Below are 19,847 nucleotides of genomic sequence, written 5' to 3'. Positions count from 1 at the left end.
ACGACTTCCTTAATGTCTTTCCTCTCTACCAATGTCATCGTCCTCTTACTAATGTCTTTTTCTTACGAAGCTTCTTTATCTTTTCCCTACCTAAGGCTGGATCTAAACCATAACTTTACATTCTAGGTACTAGACTACATCATGAGCTTAGATTTTGGGAAGAAGACGACGCCCTGATTTGTATCTAGTCTAAGTACCAGACTATCTAAACTATATCCATAACTTGAGGTTATGGTGGAGAAATACTATACTATAAAGTCCATATTTTAGAAAAAAAATTATTTGCAAGAGTTGATATTTTTTTCCTATAGATTTTTGATGTTTTTCTAAGAATATTTCTTAAAAAAGCATCTATTAGTGGCTAACTGTCATATGACCGTTATATAACTGTTTCCTTATGATGCTCATGTTTGCTATAACACCAGTATGGTATTAGGTGTATAGTTCGGATTAAGCTATATTATATGCCATATAATCTCTCTCTCTCTCTCTATATGTCTCCCTGAATTGTAATTCCTAGAATACACGTACTGACCAAATTCGAAGAAGTCAAGTGTCTCCGTTGGACGCCTTGATCCCGGTCTGGATCACATGCCATGTTGAATGCAGGAAGAGGAGCTTCCTTCATCCTGCTCCAGCTACTATTATATCATCACGCTCCGCTCAAACGACTTGACTGACTGCATACCTGTCTGTCGCTCACGATGTACCTAGGTAGATGCCTACCTCCACTGAGCACTTCATTGATATAGCCATTTCTACAGTGCAATATGCAAATGTCCATGTCCATCTCCAACCTCACCATCCTACCTATCCTCCTCCTCATCTCCGTCCCCCTCATCCTATTAGCCTGCGTCACCATCGCCCTCGCCCTCATCGTCCTGTTCCTACGAGTGTTGATCGTCTACGTCGAACTGGCCTACGCTTTTCTCGTCAAGTTCTTCCTCTTCCCTGCTCCCTCAGACGCAGGATTCGACTCGTCAGGCTCTCTCTTCACCTTTTTAACCTTTTCGGAATCAAACACGCCTGGTGGGGGGTTGCCTTCGTCGCGCTCGAAAAGTACAAGTCGGCTTCGGCATCGACTGGTGGGGGAGACTGCCGCTGCCAATCCTGGTTCTGAGTCCTCTTTTCGTACTGCGAAGGTTAGGTCTTCTCCTTCCCTTTGCCCCTGATATTGCTATTTTTCTATGAGAGAGAAGACCTAACACATAAATAACAGCATCATGAGAAGTTGACATTGACATTGACGCCTTCCCAAGAATCGTCGTCATCGTTCTCGTTCTCCGACGTCGTCAGGAGTGACGCACCTACTGAGCGCGACTTTGAGGGCGTAGGCTGGCGAAGAACTATTCCCCGGTCGTCCTCTTCCTCAATCAGCCCCAGCCTCAACCTCAGCCTCAGTGGCGAGGATGACATTGTCGATGCTGCTGCTGCTGATGACGACCAAGCCTGGCTATCCATCAACAAGCGTCTCGACCTGCCATCTCGGTCGTCCTCTACCAGCACAACCAGCAGCGCTGGCGGTACCAAGGCAGAGGCGGAAGAACGACGACGTCCACTGTACCACCGACGATCCGTCACCACGTCGTCTCTCGTATCTGGTCTCCGACCAGCTTATCTGTCGTCAACACGACATGCCAGTCTTCGTCCCTCCAGATCGATAGCTGCTGGTCTCGAGAGGTTGTCATATACTTCTGGCCCCAATAACGGCGATGGTAGTACCCAGCGCAACAGCAACAGCAACAGCAACACGAATATGAATACGCATACGCAATTTGTTGGACGGCCTCTGCCACTGTCCATGGCTCACCCCCACTATCCCGTCGGCACCGGAGGACTTCTCATTCAACACCGGAGAAGGAGAAGGAGAAGCTGCTCGTCTGGTCCAACGTGAAGCCCAGGTAGATGACATGACATGACATGGAAATGAAGACATGAACTGAACATCGACAGTGCGAAATAAACTACATCAAAGGGAAAGCCTGACAATTCAGAGTGCATCAGTGTATATCGTGTATCAATTCTACTTACTAATTAGTAATGTTAGTAATCACTGGCTCAATCTATGAATTCTTGCTTTATTCTAGATTGTTTTTTCCTGTGCTATTCCTTTTTTTTCCCTTTCTTCTTCTTTTTGTATATTTCTTGCTAGGAGAGGAAGATCCAACTTCGTCCTGGATATAATTAATTTAATTTAATTTAAAGAATTGAATTTGCTTGTTCTCTTATCGTTAAAAAAAAATGTAGACTATCAAATCGGGTCGTAAACCTATGGATCTGCCAGGTTATCTTGTCCCGTCAGTCAATCAGTCAGTCAGTCAATCCTCCAGAGAAAACGGATCCAACCTCTTAATCAGATCCTCCACACTCAACGCACTAGTACTTGCTTTTTCTCCTTCACCCTCTTCTCCGACAGGGGATTTCCCCCTCTAGAGGTTCAGAGATCAAGACCCCATTCACGACATGGACGACGCCATCACTCGCCACGCCGTCTTGCACCACCACATCGGCCTGTCCATGCTTACCATTTTCTACTCGCATAGATCAACCCCGCGTATCGCGCCACGGTCACCGACAGACTCTGTCCCGCGAACAGGGTCGGAAGACGGAATGTGCGTGTCCCCTTGAGAATGCGCCATACGGGGTCGTCTCGATTGGTGGCTGTTGGGAGGGTGTAGTCTGGTGTTGGAGCAGTAGCAGTAGTAGCAGCGGCAGCGGCAGCAGGTGCAGATGTGGTCTCATCGTAGAAAGCATTCGAGTAGAGCGTCCGGTTCGGCACGACATGATACCGGACGATGGCGCGGAGATATTTCTCTCCCTTGCTGCCAAGCAGAACGTCTCTGACTGCGTCGCTGAGCGTGTTGAAGGCCTCGTTCCTCGGGACGAACAGCGTGCCGCCTACGAATGCGCCTGCATCAATCTCCCTCTCCACTCCCGTCTTGCGCAGCGCCAGCTGGAAAATGCTGAATTCCGGCAGCGGCAGCGCGGCTGTGAGCTGCAGCACCGACGGCGGCGGCAGGACGACCTCGTCGACGAGGTGGATGATGCCGTTGCGCACGAGGATGTCGCTCGCGATGACCCTGGAGCCGTCGTTCACGCACGCGCAAACCCCCCAGCACCGACGGGAGCAGGCGCAGCCGTTGCGCGCCGTTCAGTCGGGACGGAGAGAGAAGGACGGGGCGTTGGGGATGTCCAGCATGGCGCGGAGCGGGAGGAAATAGGGAGCGATGTGGTGGAGAAGGATGTGCTCAGCAGCACCATCAGAAATGTTTGCTCTTGTAAACGCCTCGTCGGTGGGAGCCCAGACGGTATGCGCCAAGGCCGGATTCTGGAGCGCCGATTTGATGGTCGGACATCGATCGATGGACTTGATCAGCTGGGTGGTGTGGTCCATCTGCGCCAGCGCGTCGTAGATGGTCAACAGGCGTTTCTTCGCGTTGGCGAGGAAGGGGAGCAGCGCTTGCAGATAGCCGGTATATTGGTGTTGGAGGATGTGGACGTCGTGTTCGGTCGGGGCAGGCGAAGCCAGCCAGGTTGCAGCAGCAGCAGCGATGGCGGTGCTGCTTCCATTTCTTTCATCCGTGGGGGACGGCTGCTCATGTTGGTAATGACGATTGCTCTCAAATCCTCCCAGATCAAAGTAGTAGTTGAAGGGAAGTTGATGACCAGGATGGCAGTATAATGGAAATTCCAGGAGCCAAATTGCCTATATAATCTACCAAGGATTGTACCCGTACCAGGTAGGTACCCAATGCGTTCTCTATCTCTCTCCCGAGATTCTCCGCTCTACATCCGTACGGTATGCAAGATAGGGTTAGCAATTGCGTGATTGTGATCGGGTGACTGCAGGAGCCTATCCAACAATACTTACCTAGGTAGGTAGACTCGTCTGAGTTGGATTGGATTGGATTGGTTATTCTCTGCTGTAGGCAGTTTGCATGTCCTACCTGTAGGTAAAGTACAGTATAGCTATTACCACAGTTAGTACATTATCAATTGAGATAATGGATTGTTGGGTTTATGTGGACAGTAGATTTAGGTAGGTATTGTTGGTTGGTTAGTTGTTGTCACATATCTATCAACCACTCACTCTATGACACAAGTTATTCTGTGAATATCGTCAGATATCTCCTTCTGCTGCAAGTACATACACACGTCTGCATTGGAAGATATCTATCTACACGAAGACAAGAAGTTTCTTTCTTTCTCTACTCTCGACAAGTTCTTTTTCCTGTCTGACAAGGTGTCGAAGACTCCATCCGAAGTGATCTTTTCTCTTCTCTTCTTTTTTCTGTCTTTTTCTCCATTTTTACTCTACTCTACTCGCAAAACAACGGAATTGTAGATTTTGAAAGGCAAAAATGACAACTGACAACTGACAACTGACGTTCAACTTTTATCGCTCATCTCTGTACTTTCTATCGTAGCTGCCTCCCGCTTTTCGTTCCCCCCAAGAGATGAATCATCAGACGCAGTAGACGAGACCGACGGTGTGGACTCCCGCACTGGGCTGGCAGCAGCAGCACTCAACGGAGAGAGCGCTCTCGACGAGGTGGTAGATGACCGGGAACTCTTCTTTCGCCGCTGCTGCGGGTGATCCGTCAGAGTCGCATTGCTGCTATCCACAGGGGTCGCGCTGCGGGACGAAGAACCCCGGGAATGCTGCAAGTGCGTGCTGCGACGTTTGACTTCTTGCGTCTTGCTGGAACTGCTGCCATGGTGATGATGGGTGTCAGTCAACTTGATCTTCCGTCGTCGGGACCGTCGGAAGGGCAGCCACCAGAACCAGCCCCCCTCTTGTCGCGCCAACTGACGTTCTCGTTCGTAGATCTTCCGACGGAGCTGCGCTCGGCGTTCGTTCTCCTTCTCCCAGTAATCCGTGCGGTACTCGTCCCAATTCTCCCGAAATTCCGGAGAAAACGCCTTGGGCAGCAGCAGTAACCGGATATAGTCTCCCCCCGGGGACAGGTCCTCCTCGATGACACCGGCTTCGCTGTCGTCGTCATAGACAGAGTGGTGCTGCCGGTTGGCCCGTTTCTCGGATGGGTGCACCTCGACATAGCGATAATTGCTCGGGGACTGGAATAGCGACGCGAACGGGAAGATGAAGGAGAGGTAGGACAGCAGTTCCTGCCACCAGGGACCCCGGATGACGACGATCTTGGTGTTCATGCCGCGGAGGCCGCGATTGGCGACTGCGAGCCAGCGCCGTGGCCAGCGCACTCCGCGTTCCCACTGTCCTGTGCCCCAGACAAGAATCGCCGTCACGATGCCTCCCATGAGGGCCACCTTCTCGCCCATCTCCACCATCCAGTATACAGAACCTCCCACCCCACGGCCATCTTCGCGCGGCCGTAGGAAAAGCGCGTAGAAGAAATAGGCGATCCAGAGGGCCAGCAGCGTGAGGAAGAACGTATTTTGGCGGCGACGCTCTCGCAGCGCCAGATACTGGGCGCGCAGGGAGCACTCCAGAATCAGCAGGTTCAGATAGATCTGGGGCGGCGACGAGGGCAGAGTTGAAAGAGGATCCGGCGTCGATGGGCGCGATTCGCTTTGCAGGTAGTGCTTTGGCAGCGGAGCAAGAGATTCGGTCGCAGGCGCTTGGGCGTCCACAGCTGGGGCGCCTTTGACGAGCTGATCCAGACGGTCGGAGGACATTTCGAGCCAGTCTGTCCGAGTTCAGGTCGTGATGTAGTCTTCAAACCCGTCAACTGTAACGCAGCGATCTCGTGGCCACCGGAGGCCAGTAGCCTACGGCATCACCGGTCATGGAGCACGGGAAGCTGTCTTCTGACAGGATGGCTGAGTGCAGGAGCTGTTCGTGTCTCAAGCTTGATTATCGAACTGACAGGCGTTTCCGCGGTGGAGGGTGGAGAAGACAAGACAAGGCGGTAAGCCCAAAGTCCGCCGTTAAGTCCGCTGCCACCAGCATGATGGAGGCTGTCTATGCCAATGGATTCAGTTAAGCTAGTTATAACTTAGTTATACGGAGTATGTAATCCAGGCCATTGTCTAAAAGCTAGGCTATTGATTACGCGTGTTGCTGCTGCCTGTGGTCGTCCTCTCCGCCTTTAACTGGCATTCAACGCCACCCCCTGCCCCTCTGTTTTCTTCTATGGTCGCTTCCTGGCTATCCAACCTGAGTGGCAGAGCCCCTCTGTCACTCGACCACCACTCAGCAAGCTGTACTCAGGGCGTGTTGGCTCGTTTCCTCTGCTGCAGGTGTCGCGATCCCGGGCCGCATTAGATGCCACGCTGCCTGTTTCATCGCCCATCCGCCGCGGGCAGCCATACTCTACGGATTCTCCCTCGTCCTCTCCACAATATCCTATCTCAATGTCGTCGCCAGAGACCTTGAGCCCGTCTGAGGAAGACATGCGCTCGCGCCAGCAGGCGAAAGAACCTTACTCTGTCCGACAGGGTTCCGGCGCATCAGCATCATCGGGATGGTTTCCCCTAAGTTATAAGGAGGGGTTCAGCCAATGGGCAAGTCGCTCAATCTGCAATTGAGATGAATTGTACCGTGCAAGCGCTGACAGCTGTCTGCCACACAGTGGGCGAAGATCCCTGCTGCTGCCGCCGAACAGAAGGTGCTGTCCTTCATCCCCTATCTCCAGCAGGCTCCCACGCAGCGCCAGACGGGAAACACAGCAGATAGCCCCGATGCTGCAGATGCCGCCACAGACAGTCTCCGGGCAGTCGACCCCAGCCAGAAAGGCGATGAAACGGCCAATTCAGTGAATGACCCCTACGGACCTCGACTCTGGCGGTCGCGCATGGTCGAGCTGAGCGGCAAGAATCGGGCCTTGAACGAGTTCTCCGTCGAGCGCGTGGGCGAAAAGACCGAGAACAATCTGGTCATTCTGCATGGATACGGGATTGGGCTGGGGATGTTTTACAAGAACTTCGAGCCCCTGAGTCGCGCCAAGGGCTGGCGGTTGTACGCGCTGGACATGCTGGGCATGGGCCGCAGCACCCGTCCACCATTCAAGATCAAGGCCAAGGACCGTGAGGCAGCCGTCACGGAAGCGGAGGACTGGTTTATCGACGCGCTGGAGGAGTGGCGGGTGAAGCGGAAAATCGACCGTTTCACGCTGATGGGCCACAGTCTGGGAGGATATATGGCCGTTGCCTACGCGCTCAAATATCCTGGCCACCTCAACAAGCTCATCCTGGCTTCCCCGGTGGGTATTCCTGAAAATCCCTACGCGACTGATGCGGATCTGCCGGAGCCGTCAGAGTCGTCGTTGGCCAACGAGTTCACGCAAGACCAAGAGGACATCACCAGCAATAATACCAGCAGAGGCGACAATAACAACCTCTTGAACGCGCGCGCTAAAGCGCCCGAGACGATGACTGTGCCTCGCAGACCCCTTCCGCGATGGTTCACCTACCTCTGGGATGCCAATATCTCCCCGTTCAGCCTGGTGCGTTGGTCGGGACCACTGGGCCCGCGTCTGGTATCTGGCTGGACGCATCGACGCTTTTCGCATCTTCCGCCTGCCGAGGCCCAAGCTCTTCACGAGTACTCGTACTCCATCTTCCGACTTCGCGGGAGCGGAGAGTATGCATTGGCCTACATCTTGGCTCCGGGCGCATATGCACGGAGCCCATTGATCCGTCGGATTCACGGCGTAGGCCGGCAGATCATCCGGCCTTCGTCTGAAGAAGCCAGCTCGTCAGTAGTCTCGCTATCTTCTTCTGATTCCTCCGCTTCCACAGCCTCTGCAACGCCGTCGTCATCGTCGTCATCTCCTTCTCCTTCTTCTTCTTCAAAGCGGGAAAACGGCATTCCCGTCGTCTTCCTGTACGGCGACCACGACTGGATGGACGTGGAGGGAGGCTACGCGGCGAAGGCGAAGATCGAAGAAGAGCGACGTCGCGTTCTCCGCAACGCCACTCCAGAAGAGCGCGAAGCCGACAACGGCGAGGCGAAAGTGATCATTATCAAGAAAGCGGGTCACCACCTGTTCCTGGACGCGTGGGAGGAATTCAACGAGGTTGTCCTGGAAGAAATGGAGGATGTTCGACGGAGGGAGGAGAGGAGGAGGAAGATGAATAAATAGACAGGAGTAGATTGCACCATCTTGCTTGGTTCGGTTCCTTCGATCCCTCGAGTGATCCGAATCACCAATCCCAATCAATTATGATTTTCTTTTTTTTTTCTTTTTTTTTGTTATGAGCTTACGGTTACCCTGATGCTTGCTTGCTTGCTTGCTTGCTTTGCCTCTTGGAGTTTTGTGGACAGATCAGCTTTCGAAATTTCCGCATTCCATTTCAATTCAATTTCAATAAAGTAAATAGCATATATAGGTCCATGAATATAGAGCGAGCAGCTGCGAGCTACCTTTTGCTTTTCTTTTTCTTGTCTTTTCTCATCTTTTTTTTTTCTCGTCTTTTTTTTTTTCCTGTCTTTTTTTTTCCTGTCTTTTTTTTTCCTGTATTTTTTTTTCGCCCTTTTCAGTTATTAACGGTGTTCTTTCTTTGGCTGGTTAGTTAATTACCTACCTACCTAGGTACCCAGCTTCTTACTGTATCTCGTGCCTAACCTACCTACCCTAGCTACCCTAGCTGTACTTAGGTATACCTCTAGGTACCTACCTACTATCTTGGGCATCACATCACGTCATATCACAGTACAGTTATCATTTGTGAATAAATACCCATAACGAATATACATATTCTTCTTTTTCTTCTCCTTCTTGTTAGCGCCTAGGACTTCTAGGCTGTATTATGTCGTGATCTCACCCCTGAACCAAGCAAATAAAAATAATACCCCAGACAANAAAGAAAGAAAGAAAGAAAGAAAGAAAGAAAGAAAGAAAGAAAGAAAGAAAGAAAGAAAGAAAGAAAGAAAGAAAGAGAGAGAGAGAGAGAGAGAGAAAGAAGAAGAAGAAGAAGAAGAAGAAAGAAGATGGAAGCAAAGGTTGATCGGCCACATCGATTTGTTTTTCTAGTTCTAGTTCTAGTTCCAGTCCAAAATTCAATCGTTTTTATTTACCTATCTATCGTGCTTCGTCGTCGACGTTTATTAGGCCAATGGTAATGTAATCTACAGTGCAGTGAGTACATGGTGCAGGCAACAAACGAGGTTGTATTTACCAATATTTAGATAGGGTGATATATAGGCTTGTGGAATTAAAACCTCTATATACTACATAGTAATAACTTTAATTAGGTGAATACTTTATTTCCTTTTAGATAGGTCGTATAGTATTGGAAGAAACCACTAGGTAACTATATTTATGGTTTACCTAGCTATATAAACTACCATTTTACGAAAGAAGCAAATAGATAGATTTGCATCAATGGCTCGCTTTGTATGCATGTAAGCAGTAAGTTTAACTGTTTAAGGGAGAGTGCTAGAACATACATAGTACTGTAGATTCTGCTGTCTCTTCAATTAGGTACTGTACCCCGTACTAATTACTACTGCCCTTGATTATATTATTGGCACCAACCAACCAACAAACCAACAAACCAACCCACAAATTTATGCAGTTAGTTAGCTTATACACACTAGATAGGTTCGTAGATATGTAGATATTAGTGAATCAATCATACAAGCTTGCTTCAGGAGCTTCCGTCAGGGAATAATAGGTACTCCGTATATACTTACAGTACTTATGTACATAAATTCTTAGCCATTATTCTTCTTCTTCTTCTTCATCATCATTAGTTTTATGACAGAGTGTGGACTACGGAGTAATAATAGGACCCACAACACACGGGTCACATCGGGCCCCTTGCGCGTGGGGGCCGCACTAAAAGAGGGGAAGGCAAGGGCCTAAAAGTGGTATGTGAAGCTCACCCTAGGTAACTTACATAGACGAAGAGCCCATTTTTTTTTCTTTTTCATCTTTCTGTCCTTGATCCTTCGGGATTGAGTCTGTCAGGGTCCTTCCAGAGACGTGGTTAACCGTTTTACTATTCCCAAGAGTAGTTTAAACCTAATTGACTTATCTTATTTTAAACTTAATCGTCAACCAGACCAGGTCACGGAGGTCAACGCGTACCTAGGTAGGTAGTGTAGCGATGTCAGATTGGATCGTTAATTATTACTAGGAATTAGTAAGAGGTACCTACCTCCTACCTATAGATCAGGAAGCAGATAGTGTTAATACTGACGCGGTGACCAGGAAAGACTGGAGTACCTAGGTAGTTAACCAACTAATTACTAGATGGACCCGGTTTAAGAACCTACCTGTTGAAGTGTTCGGTAATTTACCGATGTCTGGTACACCTGCATGAACTATTATTATAGTTTTGAGTTAATTCAATCCCTCAGGAATGCCTAAATAATCAATCAGAGTCCCGAGCCTAGAGTCTAGAGTCCAAATTTGAGTCGTGAGTCTTGATTAGTAGTAGCAGTGGCCACTGGCGAATTGAATCTGGTGAAGTATGAACGATTATCACCGAAGGTATCCGGTGGACCGGCTGGTGGACTGTTTGTGGGACCAGGTTAGGTACCTAAGTCAAGGGTTTACCCGGGTTTATAATAGCAAGAATAATAAAAATGGCACACACATTCTCCTGTATGACAATCGGATAACTCGGTTATTTGCACGTGCGATCTCTCAATTGGAGCCAGCAACTATTATTAGGTATCTTATGGGAAAGGAGGAATCAGGGTAAGTGTTGACCCGGGATTGATCGGTCGAGGGGTGGAACTGTGGAGTCCTACCTTCAGGTACTTACCCTAATGCATGCTACATCATCCTGCACAGTGGTAAGGTACCAGATGAATATCTTCAAGATTAGGGCTAAGGTCTGTACTAACCCTTGTGGTGGTAGCTTGATCAGTGCGTCAGCAGTCCCCATCCACTCATCCAATCATCGAACCTGGTGGCTGCTTCTCTTTGTCTCTTAGAACGCCAAAGTTACGCCGGTACATACATATCTTCGGACGGAAGCAGCACAAGGAATGCTCCAGATGGGGGCCAGATGCCAAGTGGATGAAAATGACGTCTTTGTTCGCTAGACTCGACGAAGTGTAGTAGGCAGGTAGCTACCGAAGTAATTATCGTAATATGTAGTCAGTAATCTGCCTTCATGATGGCTGTTATTCCTGTCGATCGACTGCGATATCCACACCTCAACAAACAAAGTAATATGGCTACAGATGGGTGCTCCTGCTCCGTGCCTCGGGCAACAACACTTCTCAATGGAACCAGCTCCGCTGATTCCTCCGAGTGCCTGGCTCCTGGCCCAGGCCAGCGTCGCCGCCAGCCATAGGGCCCTGCGCCAGTCTGCGTCGACATTGCGCATCCAGCATCAGACGAAGAAACTGACAATTGGCCCCGGAAGAGATGGTGCCTTGAGCTGTTATACCGGCTTCCTGTCCGCCTTCCAGCAGGAACATTCCTTGACGAGCGCGTTCGAATCGTGGGAGTCGACTGTTCAACAGTTACCGTCGCTGCTGCGGCAGGGACGCGTCCACACAGCGATATGCAGTTTGCCCTCGCTATTGCCCGAGCTGGCCGGGCTCGAAGACCGATACCTGTCTCGCGCCGCCATCGTCATCAGCTCCCTCCTCCACAGCTTTGTCTACGAGATGCGGAACCTGGGCCACGATAGTTCGACGATCTGTTTGCCTGACAATTTGATGGCAGCATGGGATTACGTCTCGTCCCAGCTCGGACGACCGCAGACGGTCCGCATGATCGCAGACGATATGCTGAACAACATTCGGCGACTCCCGGGCCGGTCCGTTCGTCTATCGACCGAATACTTCGATGTCCAGGAGGAGCGCATGTCCGTCGGGGTGCAGGTCGAGATGGAGGAAGCGTTCGCTCCCGCTCTGGAGATGATGACCAACGTGCAGAAGAATATTCTTGCAGGCGACGACAGCGCCATCATGAAGGAGCTCGGAGGCGTTGCGTCATGCATCATCGCCTGCGCAGCCACCTTCTGCTCGGTGCCTTTCCGCCATGGCCAGGACGGCTTCGATCCGGTCTTCTGGGGGAAGACGTATCCGGAGATTGGGAGGCCTCTTCGTTCCGGCGGGCTGACCAACAGCGGCGTCAATTCGCCCTTGTTCCACGCCTTGGATTCGTTCCTGGGCACGATAGACCCGAAAGAGGACCTCCACAAGCAGCAGATCGCCCGCCGCGTGCTGCTGCCGCATCCGATCCGGCGCTTCATCGAAGCGCTCGAAGATCCCCGATATAGCATTCGATCGTACGTCGAGAAGGGCGGTTCACCTGCTGTGGCTGCTTCGTTCAATGCAGTGCTGCAGCTCTACGCTTGGTTCCTCGAGCGACACCGGGTCAGGGCCGTCAGCGCTATCAGCATCGCGATTGCATCCGGGCGGCCGCGGACTGCCGGGGGTGCTCAACCGGACCGTTTAGCGATCCCACTGGACGAGATGCTCAATCGCCAGATGCAGGAGGCGATTGACACGCGTCTCCGAGGGCGGCCACGGACGTTGTCAGCGAAGGTGGTTGCTGTGGCATTGACGGGGAGAAAGACAACCTCGCTGACGCTTCTTCTCCCTTGTCCCTTGCCAGTGGAGGCTGGGGACAGAATCCAGATCTGGCCCCGAAATAAAGTCGATCCAGCAGAAGTCGCGCAAGTCCAGCGGATTGTGGGCGAGAAGGAGTCGACCCATCATACCACGTTGCAAGAGTTGCTGGCATCTCGTGACTTGCGGCCGCTGTTCACGATGGACCCTCGACCCGGCCTCTCTGCTCAAGACCTGATCGAACAGTTGCCCGTCCTCCGCCCACGGCATTATACTGTCGCCTACGTCGAAAACAACATCGACGGCCTGGCACAACGCGTCGTACTCACCATCGCCCATTGCGAGGGCGTCTCGGCGGAATTTCTTCGACGCAGCGTGCCTGGACAACTCCTCACCACTAGAGTAATCCCAGAGCCGCGGTTTCGACTTCCAGCTGATGACAAGACACCACTATTGCTGATCGCACAGGGCGCTGGGGTGGGACCGTTTCTGGGGTTTCTGCGCAAGCGAGCCTTGCGCAGCAATGGCGACGTGGGAGATATGATCCTCGTCCTTGGTGCGAGAGAACCGGAAGACGTCCCTTATCGGGAGGAATTGACCAGTCTCACGCAGCAGCTACCGTTGACAGTGCATCTGGCCCTGTCTAGGAGTGAAGCACGTACCATTCAGCGCGGCGAGGAGAGCCGATGGAACAAGGTAATGAAGGTCCAGGACATCCTAGTCAGCTTGGAAGCAGACATCAATACAAGATCCAAGGAAAAGGGGGGACATGTTTATGTCTGTGGCAGCGTTGGCTTCGGGACTTCCGTTCGCTCCACCCTGCTCGGGATGGATGTGATCGATGAGACCCGGTATCATGAAGACTGTTTCGGTGGCCACGCAACAATAGCCACGCGAAGAGAGGTCACAGTCGCAGAGCTTGCCCGCCACAACAAGCCCTGCAGCCTGTGGACGGCAATCGACGGCATCGTCTACGACCTGACCTCTTTCGGCGAGTCTCATCCCGGAGGGTTGAAGACGTTGATCGAGTCTGCTGGAACCGTCGCCGACCGCCGATTTTATCTGATTCACTCGGGGGACAACAGCCAGGGGATCATCACGCAGATCGCCCAGTTCGCGATCGGGCCGTTGCGTGACGGAAATCTATCTGCTGACCGGATCCACCAGCTGTCGCAGATCGTGCAGGCGCAGAACATCCTGTGCAACAACACGTTCTGCGCTCCGGGCCGGAAAATGCCTTTTTTCGTCTACTGCGACAGTCTGCTCGTCTCGCGCAGGGATCTGGAGAGAATTGCAAGAAATGTGCAAAATGACGCTGTGCTGTTGGGACTGTTCGACGAGCTGGAGAAACTCCTCACCGATCTTAAGACGGCCAGTTGGCGATTCCTGGCCAATGCGTTGGAGACGCCATTGCCAGAGAGAGAAGACAAGGTGCTGTCGACGTATTCGACGCACTGGGCTGAGTTCGATACGCTGTTTGAAGAACTGAAAGATCTATGCTGCTGCGGCAGCACCGATGATGATGACGATAATGACGATAATAATGATGATAATGATGATGACGAACGTTTTGTGACGAGATTCGATACGATATTACGAACAAACATTGCGAAAATGATGGAGTCTGTCCAGATCGGAATCCGAGCGTTAAGTTGGGACTGATCCGTTGAAATTAATAATTCCGCAGCTTCACATTTCTTATTTTATGAGTCGGAGATATACCCCAGCTGGAAGGTCCATTCCAACTAGCTGCACGCGTTATTGCTTAGAGTATGTACTATGCATTGGTGGGGTTTTGGGATGGTTGGCATGGACTGTACATACTTATTGCATTACTTCTATACTCCGTACATATTACCTTTTTTTATTCCTCAAATCCCAGATAGAACCTTTAAATATACCTTCCCCTTTCCTCTCATTGCCTCTCTTCAACATATACAGGTACGTGGAGAGGGCAAACACGACTGACGTAAACGAAATGATAGATAAAATGATAGACCTCCTCTCCTGCCCAGTAGTGGGTGGGGTAATAGCAGGGTTCCTGATCGTTGGTTAGGTGTAGTACCTAGGCATGCGTTGCAAATGTTCTATGCATAATAAGCGCTCCTGCTGTGGATGCTGAAGCACAAGGGGAACGTTCGACGTCATACCCATTTGGAGTTCAATGATCATCATTAATATATGGTAGCATTGTGAGGTTTGTTGTCAACTTGAGGTCCCAGGATGGCCACCACCTAAATAGGATGCATCATGTGACAGACACTCAAGGAAGGAGCAGATGACGCTGGAAGCTGAGTAGCATGTCTGCATCTTCTCCCACTCTCGCAAGAGTCTTGCATCTCCATGCTCCAACAACCTCGCTCTCAATAGCACAGAATGTGCAGAGCTCCCTGTCCTTCTGATCTTCCAGGATCATCACTCCCTCAGGGAACAGCCCACGCTTCCAGACTAGTCTATCGATGCATATGCGTTGGCAAAACCAGGGCCAACAGCGCCTGGAGCCCTGGTATATGCATGCACAGTATGGCGAGTTTTGAATTGAGAAGCAAAGGCGAACGGCAGATATTAAAAGATAAGCACTATTCTTACTCCTTTCCAATGAGTTTGATTGATTATTCCTATGTCTTCGGAAGGCAATACTGAATCTTACAGATAGCTATGATGGCGCGGAACTCATCTCATAGTTCTGAACGAAGTGAAGAAATACTCGCCAAAGTCATATGGTCCTCACACATTCTAAAATATTTCAGTGACGGTCACAGTCAATCTGCTCTCGAAGCTGCGCCAGAGCCTACCGAAAACAGCGAAGAAGAGCTTGTTGATCTTTCTCTCGACACGTTGGTATCATTTGGTAGCGAAAGGATCCGCACAAAGTTCTTGGATTGTCTGGCGGAACTATTGTCTCACACAAAAGGATGGGACTTTGTCACGGTCACCGCACTTCATGAATTTGAAGATTCAGTTGATATTCATGTCGCCAGAAACGGTGGTTTCGATGTGCATGATACAGCTTACTTGGAATGCTTCTGCAGCTTTATGATTGCACAGACTGGCAGCGGTAGGTTTGGATTCACCGATTGTTCTGATTGAGCTGACAAGGAATTGCCTAGTTGAAGAAGATGTAGACGCCCTGAGATCGCTCACTTCTTTCGAAGAGTCGACAATACGGTATAATTGGCCTCGTCTTCAGACTTATCTATCTTCCATCAGGCACATACTCGAGAGACATCGTGTTATACAGCAGTCTACGCAATCCGTTTCCTACAGCTCAGACAACGTAGATGCGTCTGTAGAGGGCTCTTCAGAGATCACCTCATTCAATGAGTTTGCCACTATACTGAGGAACATGGAACCTGATTCGATAGATGCTAGCGCTCACCTCGTTCGTCTAGCACATAGATGCACCAGGAGCAAAAATCTTCCTAATACCTTTTCTGGGAGGTTTGGAGAGACACAAGGGAAAAAGCTTTGGCGATCCATCTGCTTCTTGGCTCGACCAATTCACGCTTGTCGTCTTCTTGCAGAAGTTGCTCGGATATTGCCTCAGTTCAGAAATATCAACATCCGCACACACAACCCACCGGAAAGGTTTTCTCTCAGACGGGAATTTATCATTCCCATTAACGAAGCGTGGAAGGCGCTGGCGCTTCCTCCGCCAACGAAGCCTGCCCAAGACATACTGGACCGAAAAGCTGAACAGTTTAGAAAGGACTGTTCTCGAAAGTTTGGAACGCACGCAGAAGTCCAACTTATTCTTTTCTTTGAAAGCCCGCGACCATCGGCACACCCAACGACGGGTTATTTAGGGTGCAGTAAGAAGGCATGCTTATTATGCGAGACCTTCTTACAGAAATCTTCCCTTCCACTGAAGTCGAGGGGAAGACATGGGCAATGTTATCCTGCTTGAGCCATCTGCAGACCACAGATCGAACGCTGCAGAGAGCGGATTTCAGATCTGTTAGCTGTTTTGATAGAGCGGATTCGGGATATTTGTAGCGGTAAGAGAAATAGTCTTCAGCGAGCCATTGCCCATTCATCTATCGTGTCCGATTTGAACACTCTCGACCTGAAAGATATCAAGCAAAGAAGGCAACTTATTCATATCCAAGAAAATGAGCGAAACGATATTCGTGCCCGGCAGGAACTATTGTAAGTTATGTACCTAGTCAGCCACTTTCAAGTTACCCACTACTAAACACAGCAGGAATGATCCAAAAGGTCGGAGAGAAGACGGATCGAGCTCGGGCGATCAAGAAGCATTCGAGGAATCCAGCCATTGTGTCATCTGCGGAAAGGTCACCGACTTGAAATGCAAACGCTGTAAAAGTTGCCGATATTGCTCGGTCGAATGTCAGAGGGCCGACTTGCCAAGCCATAAATTTCTCTGCCCCCAATTTGCCGGACAACAAGAAGAGCGTCCGACGGAAGCTCATAGACGGGCCATTCTTTTCCGGCCCAACATGAAACGGCCATCGATTATATGGGTAACACGTGAATCTCAGATAGAGACAGATACTGGGATACCGTGGGAATACGCTCATATTCGTTCATTTCTCGGGGATGACAGTCCGATTTCGGATCGCAGATTGATTCAATTCAATCCTCGCCGTGGTCTCAAACTGACACATACCATTGAAATTGCCTTTCGCGATGGGTTTTTGAATGATGGATCCGCACCAAACCGCAGTCTTTACGAAGCAATTGGCGCGTCCGGTTCCATAGCTCATGACTGGAAAGGACCGATAGTGTTCTTGAGAAAAAAAGGGCTGGACCGTGATCCTCAGTATTATGAAGACATTACGTTAGCAGACTATCGACATGCACTGGATTATTTTTCGATATATGGGGATGACAGCGATTCTGACATTAAACAGCTGGAGCCAACCTCTTTCCGGAGACGGCCCAATACCATAATGGGAGTCAAATTACCGTGCCATGGCGAAAGGAAGCTCCACGGAGCGGACGCGTTCGTATCTGTTGAGGTTCCCAAGTCACATCCTATCATCCTAAACGCTACTGCTGTCGAAACCTTCATCTCTCCAATTTCCAAAATGGTCGGATTGCCGGTCCAAGCCAGGAAACTCTCCTCGAACAGATTGTGGGATCAGCGATTGCCAATCTGGGACGAGAACATGGGTCCGTTAAGCAACCACACCGCATGTATGCTCTTTCTCGAACCGAGACTCGACAACAGCGACTGGGGCTTTGCGCCGATGTATTGGCAATCCGAGATTGGAGACGTGCTCCTTGTTCGAATCGACCAGCAAGATCTGACGGTCCAACAGGCAAAGGTGCTCTGTTACTTCTGTGAGAAGAAACTTCGGCCTCTGTTTGAGGATGCTTTGGGAGGTGGATTCGTCCAGAGAACGAGGCAGGAGGTTGTTGATCTCATCACTCCAGAGAATCTGAACAGATATCAAGAAGAGCTGGTTCAAATGATGGGTGATTGTGAAGATGAAGATGAAGATGCATTTAACCAGTGACTCTTCTTAATCATTACGGTACGTTGTTGATCTTTACATTTTGTCTGCCTCTTGTTTCTATTCTATCTATTTGGGGTTTTTAACTGATAAATCTCAGTTGTCAATGTCTGGTGTGTTAAATGACCCCTTACTGGCACCGGTGATGCAGTTCACTTGACCATCAATTGTTACTAGGTTTTGCGCTGTGCTAAGAGCTCATCCCTGAATGCTTTGCAGCAAAAGTTGCTGTATGCATATCCTCCTGGGTGCTTCTACAGATCTAGACAGACGTATGTTTCGTCATTACAACGTATTGGATACAATCAAGAAACTACAGCCAGCTGACTCCTCACCGGCACATTCACCTCCCTTCCCGGCTGTGGAAGTCCGCTGAGGTGAACTCCTTTTCTAAACACCAGGCAGTGCGTCGACCCCCCAAAGTGGAACATGCCAATCTGGTCGCCCTTCTTCACTCGCTGTCCCTTGGCCACGGTGATGTCGCACGTCGCCACCTCCGCCATGCCCACGCCGACAAAGGCCACCAGGCCGACGGCCGGGTCGTCAGCCTCGAAGAAGATGAGTGCCCTCGTCGCCATCGCGGTGAGATAGCCCTGCGAGGTCGTTTCGCTGCGGATGTCGATTCCGTGCGCATCCGAGTCCGGATCGCCCAGCCCTTCGAACAGCGGCTCCGCGTAGTATGTCCCGTCGACGACGTAGGCGTTGACCACGGTCCCGCCGACGGGCGCGTGCCAGCGATGGTAGCTTAGCGCGCTGAGAAGGGCCTGGTACACCGTGCCGCCGACGAACTGCTCCGCCAAGGGATCGTGCGCCAGCATGTCGCAGATCGAGTAGGGCTGGTCCTTCACCCAGAACTGATCGCGCGCTTTGACGTCCGTGGCGACGTTGTACGGCTGCGACTCGCATGCGTTGGCAATGACTCGGGGGTTGTCTGGCGACGCGACAGGGCGCACGCCCTCGCGGAAGGCCCTGGTGAAGAAGTGGTCCCAGGACTTGAAGCCGTGGTGTGGCGCGGCCGGGTCGCACTCGAACAGCTGGTCGAAGGAGTATGAAGTGGCGCCGACGTTGGCGACAGCGGTGAGCTCGCGGACGCCGTGGTCGTTGAACCAGCCGCTGGCAGAGTCGTCCAGGACGGAGGCCGACTCGGGCGAGCTGAGGTATTCGCTCCAGGCGTTGAGCACCTTCTTGAGCATGGTGTTGACGTCCGGGTCGAGGAAGGCCGCGAAGCCGCTTGGCGTGCCCATAGGCCAGTCGAGGATAGCGTTGATGGGGAGGCCGACGAGGCCGAGGCGGTTGGAGCGGTCGTTCCAGCAGGGCGCGCTGGTGAGCACGCGGTTGAGCACCTGCAGCAGATGGCGGTAGTCGCGGATCTGGGGGTGGCCGGTGGGCGAGTCGCGGTAGGGCTTCTTCTTGGGGATCTGCTGGAACATGGACTGGAAGAGCATGTAGACGCGGGTGTTCTTCTCGATCAGCTCTCGGAACTCTTCCAGCACGGGGTGCAGTGGCTTGTCGGGCGTGTCGTCCACCTCCGACACGAGGCCTTTGAGCCAGTCTTTGTGGACGCGGTGGTCGTCTGGGAGCCATCGACCGACTCTACACATATCATATGATATATACAATTAGACTTGATATATAGCATCGATGTGATACGAGGTACTACTCACCTCTTGACATGCTCCGGCTTGGGTATAGTCTCGTGTTTCCTGGTCATTGCGGGTGTGTTTGACTATTGCCTGATTTGGTACATGTATGTACAGTTGGGTACTTATTGACAAGTCACAGTTCAAGTCAACTCTCGAATGGATCCATCTGTATACTGCATCTTTTCATACTTGACTCTTGCTCTATAATCGAGTCCGGGACGAATTCCACTCCCCGCATGCGTTCAGCATCACTGTGACGTT

At 51.0% G+C, this 19,847-nt stretch overlaps 6 protein-coding genes across 6 annotated transcripts; 4 read left to right on the top strand and 2 right to left on the bottom strand.

Annotated features, from left to right (window-relative positions):
• Positions 1–770: 770 nt before the first annotated feature.
• On the top strand, positions 771–1,894 carry VTN77DRAFT_4341 (uncharacterized protein; the record flags this gene model as incomplete). Its single annotated transcript, XM_069420390.1, has 2 exons — positions 771–1,142; positions 1,220–1,894. 2 exons carry the CDS (start codon positions 771–773, stop codon positions 1,892–1,894), a joined length of 1,047 nt encoding a protein of 348 aa, XP_069282012.1.
• Positions 1,895–4,389: 2,495 nt separating this feature from the next.
• Positions 4,390–5,658, bottom strand: VTN77DRAFT_4340 (uncharacterized protein; the record flags this gene model as incomplete). Its single annotated transcript, XM_069420389.1, has 1 exon — positions 4,390–5,658. The coding sequence occupies one exon, from the start codon at positions 5,656–5,658 to the stop codon at positions 4,390–4,392; it is 1,269 nt and encodes a 422-aa protein (XP_069282011.1).
• A 678-nt stretch (positions 5,659–6,336) lies between these two features.
• Positions 6,337–8,066, top strand: VTN77DRAFT_4339 (uncharacterized protein; the record flags this gene model as incomplete). The annotated part of the gene is made up of 2 exons (XM_069420387.1): positions 6,337–6,486; positions 6,555–8,066. The coding sequence occupies 2 exons, from the start codon at positions 6,337–6,339 to the stop codon at positions 8,064–8,066; spliced, it is 1,662 nt and encodes a 553-aa protein (XP_069282010.1).
• A 3,098-nt stretch (positions 8,067–11,164) lies between these two features.
• Positions 11,165–14,125, top strand: VTN77DRAFT_4338 (uncharacterized protein; the record flags this gene model as incomplete). The annotated part of the gene is made up of 1 exon (XM_069420386.1): positions 11,165–14,125. One exon carries the CDS (start codon positions 11,165–11,167, stop codon positions 14,123–14,125), a length of 2,961 nt encoding a protein of 986 aa, XP_069282009.1.
• A 3,251-nt stretch (positions 14,126–17,376) lies between these two features.
• Positions 17,377–17,946, top strand: VTN77DRAFT_4337 (uncharacterized protein; the record flags this gene model as incomplete). Its single annotated transcript, XM_069420385.1, has 1 exon — positions 17,377–17,946. The coding sequence occupies one exon, from the start codon at positions 17,377–17,379 to the stop codon at positions 17,944–17,946; it is 570 nt and encodes a 189-aa protein (XP_069282008.1).
• A 302-nt stretch (positions 17,947–18,248) lies between these two features.
• VTN77DRAFT_4336 (uncharacterized protein) lies at positions 18,249–19,544 on the bottom strand (the record flags this gene model as incomplete). The annotated part of the gene is made up of 1 exon (XM_069420384.1): positions 18,249–19,544. One exon carries the CDS (start codon positions 19,542–19,544, stop codon positions 18,249–18,251), a length of 1,296 nt encoding a protein of 431 aa, XP_069282007.1.
• Between the last annotated feature and the right edge of the window lie 303 nt (positions 19,545–19,847).

This window comes from Rasamsonia byssochlamydoides, assembly GCF_041956645.1.
Source record: "Rasamsonia byssochlamydoides strain NRRL 3658 unplaced genomic scaffold VTN77scaffold_3, whole genome shotgun sequence".
Classification (NCBI taxonomy): domain Eukaryota; kingdom Fungi; phylum Ascomycota; class Eurotiomycetes; order Eurotiales; family Trichocomaceae; genus Rasamsonia; species Rasamsonia byssochlamydoides.
The sequence above is the reverse complement of the archived record's forward strand: the minus strand, read 5'-3'. Positions and strand labels throughout refer to the sequence as shown.